The sequence below is a fragment of the Myotis nattereri genome, assembly GCF_964212035.1.
Source record: "Myotis nattereri genome assembly, chromosome: 7".
Classification (NCBI taxonomy): domain Eukaryota; kingdom Metazoa; phylum Chordata; class Mammalia; order Chiroptera; family Vespertilionidae; genus Myotis; species Myotis nattereri.
Genome location: NC_138082.1, coordinates 43,981,560 through 43,990,774, shown reverse-complemented (window position 1 = coordinate 43,990,774; position 9,215 = coordinate 43,981,560). Strand labels below are relative to the sequence as shown.

The following is a 9,215-nucleotide window of genomic DNA, read 5'->3' as shown; positions in this document are numbered from 1 at the left end:
ATTCTCCCTAAATCATGAAGACCATTGGCCAAACCCCATATACTTCCTCCCTTTCTCTTTTTTAGTATATAAGGAACTAAGGGTAAGCAGTTCATTGATTTATTCAGGGACACATAATTTAATCTTATTTCTTTAAGGCCAGCACATTTTCACTTTATCTTTTGACACCACCTGCTACTAAACTAGCGCCATCTCTCACCTGGACAACTGCAGTTAACTGTTCTTCTACACCCATATTAATTCTTTATCTCCATCCACAAGAATCACTGCAGCCAGAGGGATCTGTTAAAACTGAAAATTTAATCATGAATTTCCCTCCTAAAACTAAAAACACCCACAAACCCCACAACCTTATTTTTAAGAGCAGTTTTAGATTTAGAGCAAAACTAAGCAAAAAGTACAGAGTTCCTATATCCTCTGGTCCCATTCTGACCTGCCACCCATAGTCCCACACCAGAGTAGTATGGTCGTTGTAACTGAACTCACATTAACACATCATTATCACCCAGATCCATAGTTTACATTAGGGCTCACGTACTGTACTTTCTATGGGCTTGGACAAATGTATGACATGTATCCACAATTATAGTGTCATACAGAGCAGTTTCACTGCTCTAAATATCCTCTGTGCTACACCTGTTCATCCCTCCCTCTCCCTAACCCCTGGCAGCCACAGGTCTTATTGTCTCCAGTTTTGCCTTTTGCAGAATATCATATAGTTAGAATCATACAGCATCTTTGCCATGCCTACCAGTCTTCTTTTTTTTAAACCCTTACCTGAGGACATGCTTAGAAAGAGGGAGGGAGGGAGGGAGGGAGGGAGGGAGAGAGAGAGAGAGAGAGAGAGAGAGAGAGAGAGAGAGAGAGAGAACAACACATTGATTGGTTGCCTTCCATACACGCCCCAACTAGGGAATGAGCCCAAAACTCAGACATGTGCCCTTACTGGGAATTGAATTGGCAGCCTTTCAGTGCATAGGACAATGATGCTCCAACAACAACCAACTAAGCAACTCTGGCCAGCCGCCTACCAGTCTTGATGTGGCTTCCTTTTGAAATCCTTAGTTGAAGGACTTCAGCTAGATTTCAGGCAGTTCTGAATGATGGTTGTTTTGTAGTTTAGTTGCAATTCTGATGTGGTTGTGGAAGGATTCTAGTATCACATTTACCTAAGCCACTATCTTGACTGGAAGCCACTGTTTTTTAAAATTTCTGCTATGTTGCATTTTCAGTTACTTGAATGTGCCCAGTTTCTATATCATGGCTGTACTCTCTGCTTCCACCATTCATTTCATTTGCTCCTTTTTATATAAGTAGTTCTTTTTATCCTTCAGAGTTTCGCTGAAACATGATTTTCTCCGGGAAGTTTTCCCCACACCACACCAGGTCAGGTTTCTTGTTACAGATACTCAGAGCCACAGGTGATCCTGATCATAACTGTTATGTATTTAACATCTGTTCTCTCACAGTAAAATAGAAGCTTTATGAGGATAGGAACCATATTTTTTCCCACAGTTGCATGCTCAGTGTTCAATATTCTGTCTGCACAAGCTCAATAAATATTTTGTTAAGTGAACATTCAAGTATTGATGGAAATTCATACAGTCCTCTTCTCTATCTGTAAAATTAAGAAAATTAGGTAGATAATCAGTCTGTACAACTTAGTAGCCTTTGATAAGTCTCAGATCAACCTGTTGCCTTTTCCCATATTCAAAATTGGAATAAGAACTCCCCAGATAAAGACAAGGATTATTATAAGGTTATGTAAATTAATTTATAAAACAATTTAGGACACTTTCACTCTATAAATCCAGTGTGGTATTTGGGCTTTGGTACTTATGTGGGTCGTTAATGCCTTGTGGTATATTTTAGAAAACTTAAGATTTTCTTACATTTCATGTGTTTCTTAAAAATCAAATATGTAGTAGCTAAAATTTAGCTTTTTTTTGGCCAACCCTTAAATGATGTTTATTATTTATAATTGTGTGATAAATCAAGGAAATAATCTAATAAACTGAGTATTTTAGAGAAAGCTCATTTAATCTTTGATGAAAACCTTAATTTATATATTAATCTTCAATAAAAAATTTTTTCCCTAGAAATAATTATGCAGTCTAGAATTTTGTAAAATTATTGCCTACTTAATAAAACTTGCCAAAAACAGGTACTATAGAGTGAATGTTTTCTCTTTTTAATTACTTCCAGCTTTTATCATACCACGTGTATAAATTTGCCATCCTATCTTTTCCTGAAGAATGGTGATAACATTTCTGATCCTGAACTGTGCTTCTAACCATCATTCATCACTTGACTATCTATGTCCAGTGGTCTAAAGTAATATAGTATTTTTCATAATGTGAGATATGAAGGGACAAAACCTAAGAGCTATATTCTGCTGCATGGGAAACATGTTAAATAATAGTTTTACATTTTTCTTTAGAAACTTACGATTAATTGCTATTCTGAAAATGCCAAGTACACTTGACCTTATTCTAAAAATATTGATATTTAAGCACAAGCTAGTCATGGAATTACTCACTGAGAACAAAGAAAAGAACAATTGATCATGTTGAAGATTAGCATACAAGTGGTAAATTTTAATCAAAATTGTATCATAATTTTTCCAGCTGTGACCCTGCATGTTAAAAATTATGAAATATGTGAGTCAATAAAAAGAGTTTACTGAGTGCATAACTGAGCAAGGCCTGTGCACAGATCCCACAGGATGACAAAGAATGGAACAATCTCAGGAGACCCATTTAAGAAAACATTAAAAACTTATAGAAAATACCTCTATGATGGCTTCTGCATTATTCAGATTACTCAAAGAAAAGACATTGTCAATGCAAGTTGAAATAGGTATTTTTATTTAGAAACTTGCTTTGTCAGTGAGAGAGTAAAAGTTACAAACATTTTAATAAAATTAACATAATCTTAATCCTAAAAACGTCTCTTAAAAGCCGTCTTTTTCTGAAACTGCAGATCATTTTAACCCAGGGTTTTTTGTTTTGTTTTGTTTTTTGGCTTTCTTTTAATGTCTCTCATGGAAAAAGATGCCGCTGATTCCACTCGTGCAAATAACAGAACGTGTAGTATGACTTGTTTACAAACACAACAAATTTTCCACTTGAGTTTGAGTTGCCTGCATGCATGTGAGTTAATACCGCTATTGCTGTAGCTATAAAGGTCTACTGGCACAACAGTGAGGTTTTATGCTATCTCCTGAGCATTGAGAGTTACATTGTGGTCATATTTTTTTAAAAAAGTTCTGCAGCAAGACAGTTCTCCTGAAAAATATCCTCATTCCCTAATCATTACTTAAAATTGCTATAGATTAATATCACACACTAATGTATTTACAGGCATACCTTGTTTTACTGAGTTTTGCTTTATTGTACTTCGCAGATACTGCATTTTTTACCAATTGAAGGTAAGAGCCTCCACCAGCAAAAAGGTTACAACTCGCTGAAGGCTCAGATGATGATTAGCATTTTATAGCAATAAAGTATATTTAATTACGGTGTGTGCATTGTTTCTCAGACATAATGCTGTTGCACACTTAACAGACTGCAGTATAAGGTAAACATAACTTTTATATGCTCTGGAAAACAAAACATTTGTGTGACTCACTTTAATATTTTCCTTATTGTGGTGGTCTGAAACGAAACCCACACCATCTCCAAGGTATGCCTGTACTTGTTAAATACATTAGGCTTCCATGCAGGTTTTAAAAAAGTACTTATTAAATGACTTAACCCTATAAATTATTTTCTAAATGATTTTTATATATGAGATGCTGAAAGTATGAGATAAATAAATATTTAAAACATGTTTTAAATAAGTTAAACCAAAACTGACACCTAGTAAGTAGAGGTTCAAAGATCATGTGCATAGATTTAATTTACTGAAGGAACATAAAGCTTATCTGAGGGCAACACTTAGAAATCTTTAAACTTATTGATTTTTATACATGGACACAAGAAAGACTAAATTCTAAATGTAAAAGTAGAATGTTAGGCTTAGAATTTGAAAATCTTGGCTTGAAGTACATAGTTTTTTTCTTCTTTTTAATTACAAGGAATAAGGTAACAGGGTTAGCCTTCCACACTGTGATGCTTTGTGCAAATGCCAAAAATGATACATCACATGGCAGTAATTTTGTTGATAAAATTTAAACAAATCTCAAATTATTATTTTTAGCGTAAAAGTTAAAGATTAAACTGTACTTCTGTTGATGGATTTTGTAGATGATAAGATTTATGGAAGTCCTTATTGCTCTCCTAATGGCACAGTTTAGTATTATGGATAGAAAAGCAAGAAAAGGTGAACCTTAAAAAATAGTGTTTCCAGTTTAATGAGTACTATTTGTCAAGGAAATGGGGAAAATATAATAAGAAGGCCTCTTATTAAAACCAGCAAAATCCTTTTTTAGGAGGTGCTATCAATACGTGCAAAGTTGTCATAATTTAAGGTCCATTTTCTACTAGCAATATACCTGCCAAATTTGGCAATTTAAAGGACTAGTAAATTGGATATTGATTTTGAAATTATACCAAACAGCTGTAGGAAGCAATGTTTTAAAATGTTGGAGTATTTAGTTTTAAATAATTATTTAACAGTTATTATATACATTCAGAACTTTAAATTTTTTTATTTTTCCTAAAGTCAGTTTCCTGTTTGTTTTACATACACATAAAATCACAGAATGTTAGCATGGGGTGGGAAAACATCAAATTTTACAGAAGAGGCACCTGAGGGTCAGAGAACAGATCTGGGGCTTGATACAACTTCATGTGAGGTTCTCTCCTTCATAACTTATGGCTTAGGCGATAGAGATGAATGCTCAATTGCTTTATATCTTTCCTGCTGGGTTGTGGTTGCATTAATAGCAGGAGGACTTTGTTCAGGGCTCTTTTGAAGAAATCTGTAAAACAAGTACTCATCCCGAAATTCATAGTCATTGGTGATGTGTTGGATGACTCCTCCTTGCACCAGTCTGTCTCCATATATAACAGCTTCACCACGGTCAGAGGCGAGGCCAACTTCAATTAGCCAGTTCACCAGGTCACAGCCACAGAAGGTCCCAGCCGAAGTCTTTGCACCACACCTGTATGTCAAAGGAATGATTCACCCATATGGTCTGTAAACTTGGTATCAGCACTGCATGATAGAAGACAAGCAAGGAAAAATAGGAGGAGACAGGGAAAGACAGCATGATAGTTAAAACTGTGGCAGGAATGACACTGTTATGAGTATAATGGGTTTAACTCGCCTAACCCTAGAAAGACCCACTGGAGAAAAAATGCCAATAATGCCTGTGAAAACGGAAATGTTTAAACCAACAAAACCCACTCAGATAATGTAAATTCATCTACAAATAAATATTCTTTTTATAGTAGACTAGAGGCCCGGTGCATGAAATTCATGCACTCGGGGGGGGGGGGGATTCCTCAGCCCGGCCTCCATCCTCTCACAGTCCGGGGGCCCTTGGGGGATATCTGACTGATGGCTTAGGCCTGCTCCCAAGCCAGCAGTCTGACATCCTTAGTGCTGCTGGGGAGCCACTGCACTTGCCAGTCATGAGCCGGGCTCAGGGCTTCTGACTGAGCAGTGCTCCCCCTGTGGGAGCACACTGACCACCAGGGGACAGCTCCTGCATTGAGCGCCTGCCCTCGGGTGGTCAGTGTGCGTCATAGTGACTGGTCATTCTTCTGTTCAGCCGATTTGCATATTAGCCTTTTATTATATAGGATGGCCTTTTATGATCAGATACATTCTGTAGACAGTTGAATATTATATATTTAGTAAATTATACTCAAAGTTATAAATAATTTATCTCAGAAACATTAAATAATATTTTTATAAGCTCCTTAAGAAGGACAATTTTAACTAAACTACTCAAATGATCTTTGTATTTTCTGCTTATCACACTGCCCATGAATAGCCTTTCTTCTTGCCCTCAGCAGCCAAGACAGATTTACTGATGATATGTCAGCAACTTGCTGCATTAGGAAGCAAGGGAAGAATAAGTGAGATCTGTCTTGTTACAAATCTAAGATTTTTAAAATGTATTAAAATGGTCTTCCTAATGCAGATATGGGGTGCCTCAAGTAAAAACAAATAAACAAGGGAAAGAAATGTAAAAAAACACACCAAACGAATTCTGTACATTTTCATACAAATGTGCATTAGGCAATATGAATCTGTTTAGAAGCCTCAGTCAAGCTGTAAAACCCAAAGTGCTTGACAGAAGGAAACAGTGGATGAAAATCAAGATGAAATGACTGGGAAACTTATATGCATATATGCATAGCCCATGAACACAGACAATAGCATGGTGAAGGCCTGGGAGGGGTGGGTGCAGGGTAGAGGAGGTAAATGGGGAAAAAAGGGGACATCTGTTATACTTTCACCAATAAACAAATTAAAAAAAAAGAAAATCAAGATGAAATAAAGAATAGGTGACAAAAATCTTAAAACATTTAACCACAAATGAATATACATTAGATTTTCATATAAAAACTAGAAAAGAAAATTAGAAAAGAGGTTAATATACATGAAAAATTTTCTCAAGTACATAAAATCACGATAGATTGATATTAGTATTTTACTTATTAATATCTTAATTTATGCTTTGCAACCAAAACATCATTTTCAACAGAAGCCTGAATATTAGAACCTTAATCTGAGCATTCATCTTACATGCTGAGTTTTAATTTATAGCCCAACACTTTCTATCCAACACCAAGGGAATAATATTTGCTTCCTGATGACTGATCAGGCAGCTAAAGCACAGCTCATGGAATTGCAGAGAGGCAGAGAATGTGCCACTGTGCAGGCTGCAGGGCAGTGCCAATGCCAGTGGAGCCCCATTCTGCCTCCCGGGACTGAGGCAGCTGGCAGTCCTGCAAATGGCAAGAGCTATGCTTCCTGATAGTGGGCAATAACAGGGGCCTGGTAGAGCTAATGGGGAGCTCCCTTAAGTAGTTTTAAAAAGTAATTGTGTTTGGCCCTTAAGGGTGAGAAACCAACTTTTCTTCATAGTTTACCATTTCCAGAAACTGGACTAGGCCCATTCCATAGATTTTGTCATCTAACTTGAACAATCCAGAGACCCAGCCTCTATTTAAAAAAGGGGAACACGAAGGTTTGGAGAACTGAACTTGCCCAGTGTCACACAGCTAGTAAGTGACATACCCAGGAACTGGTTCTAGTATTAGCCCCCTGTTAGTGCCCGCCCAGTGAGTCCCCTTTCCACTAGCTAGACCAGGCTGCCTTCTGGTTATTACAAAATACAGTGGCATAATAATATGTAAATAAATCATCCTAAATGGTAATTTTCAAATTTTCAGTATAGACACAAAAGTATTTGGTTTTCTGGTTTGCTTTTAATCTCTTTTTACAACTACTAAAAAAACTGGTAACATTTGTTTTTTGATTTCTTGCTGCATACTCCACATCTTGAGGATCAGAAGAATAAGTGTGATACCTTAGACTAAAGGTTAGGACTCGAGGTGAAAAATAAGCAGCAGAATTAAAATTTTTCAGTGAATTTTCAGTTTAAGTTTATTAAAAGTAAGCACTAAAAGGAGATACTCAGTTTCTCCATCACACTCGCCACATTTAAATAGCCACAGTGGCCTAGTGGCTACATGACTGGAAAGATCAGGTCAAGGTTAAGAGTGGTTTTACTGTCCTCCACATGCTAATTTAAACTGTGATGCGAATGCTAAAAAAATATTTTACATGCTGTGAGAGACAGAAAATTCTGAAGATGAGAATGAATTTTTTTTAGTCTAGTTCTTTGTGGGAGGATATCTTTGTACTTTTCTCTTAATTTTTCTGTGAAACTAAAACTGCTTTTTAAAGAGTAAAGCGTTTTTATTTTTCAATTAAAGTTTACATCAACATTATTTTATATTAATTTCAGATGTACAGTATAGTGGTTAAACAGTCGTATAGTTTACAAAGTGATTGCTCTGATATTTCAATACCCACATGGCACAATACATAGTTATTAAAATACTAGAGGCCCGGTGCACAGATTAGTGCATCAGTGGGGTCCCTCGGCCTGGCTCTCCAACATTCCGCGAGGGGTCCCAGATTGCCAGAGGGCACAGGCCATGCCGAGGGACCCCACCGGTGCACGATCAGGACTGGGGAGGGACCACGGGAGGGCTCCAGGGTGTGTCCGGTCCATCTCGCCCAGTCCCAATCAGCTGGACCGCAGCAGCAAGCTAACCTACTGGTCTGAGAGTCTGCCCCTTGGTGGTCAGTGTACATCATAGCGACTGGTTGAACAGTTGAAGGAATGGCCGGACACTTAGCATATTAGGCTTTTATTACATAGGACTAAAGGCCCAGTGCACAAAATTTATGCACTTGGGAGGGGGGGTTGTCCCCAGCCTGGCCTGTGCCCTCACTGTGTGAGAACCCCGTGATCGATTGTCCCAAAGAGTTAGGCCCTGCCCACCCATCCAGGGCTCCTTGATGGACTGCCCCAAAGTGGTAGGCTGGAGCCGGGAGTTCCGCCTCCACACCATGTGGAGCTGCGGGACCCCCAGACCTCGCTGCGAGAAGCCGCTGGGCCCTGCCTCCTCTGTGCCCTGCCTCCTCTGTGCCACGCAGAGCCATGGGACCCCCAGGCCTGGCCACACGGAGCCGCTGGGACCCACCTCTGCACCACGCACGCAGCATCAAGTCCCCGCCCACCTGCACTCGCCTCGCTGTGCATGCAGCCCGCCACCCACGCATGCCCGCTGTGCACTCCGCCTCCTGGTGATGGATTGTGACGGCTTGAGGGCATCATGGTGTGAGGGCATGATGACAATTTGCATATTAGCTCTTTATTATATAGGATTACTGAATATATTGCCTAGGCCAGCGGTCTATGAAAGGTTGGTGACCGCTGCCCTAGGCTGTACTTTACATCCCTGGGACTATTTTGTAACCACCAGTTTGTACTTCATACTCCCTTCACTTTTTTCACCCAGTCCCCCAATTCCCCTTCCCTCTGACAACCATCCGTCTGTTCTCTATATCTATGAGACTATTTTTATTTTGTTTGCCTATTTATTTTGCTCTTTAGGTTCCACATATAATTGAAATCATATGGTATTTGTCTTTCTCTGTTTGACATATTTCACCCTCTAGGCCTAATCATGCTGTTGCAAATGTTAAAATTTCTTTTTTGTTTATGGTGAGTAATATTCCAT

The 9,215-nt window shown here is 38.5% G+C and overlaps 1 protein-coding gene across 1 annotated transcript in view; it reads right to left on the bottom strand.

Moving 5' to 3' along the window:
- Positions 1-2,844: 2,844 nt before the first annotated feature.
- GPR155 (G protein-coupled receptor 155) overlaps positions 2,845-9,215 on the bottom strand; it is a 41,900-nt gene continuing 35,529 nt past the window's right edge. Inside the window, exon 17 of the mRNA XM_081095629.1 lies at positions 2,845-5,107. Coding sequence (XP_080951755.1) covers positions 4,816-5,107 — 292 coding nt within the window. The 3' untranslated portion in view covers positions 2,845-4,815. The remainder of the gene's footprint in view (positions 5,108-9,215) is intronic.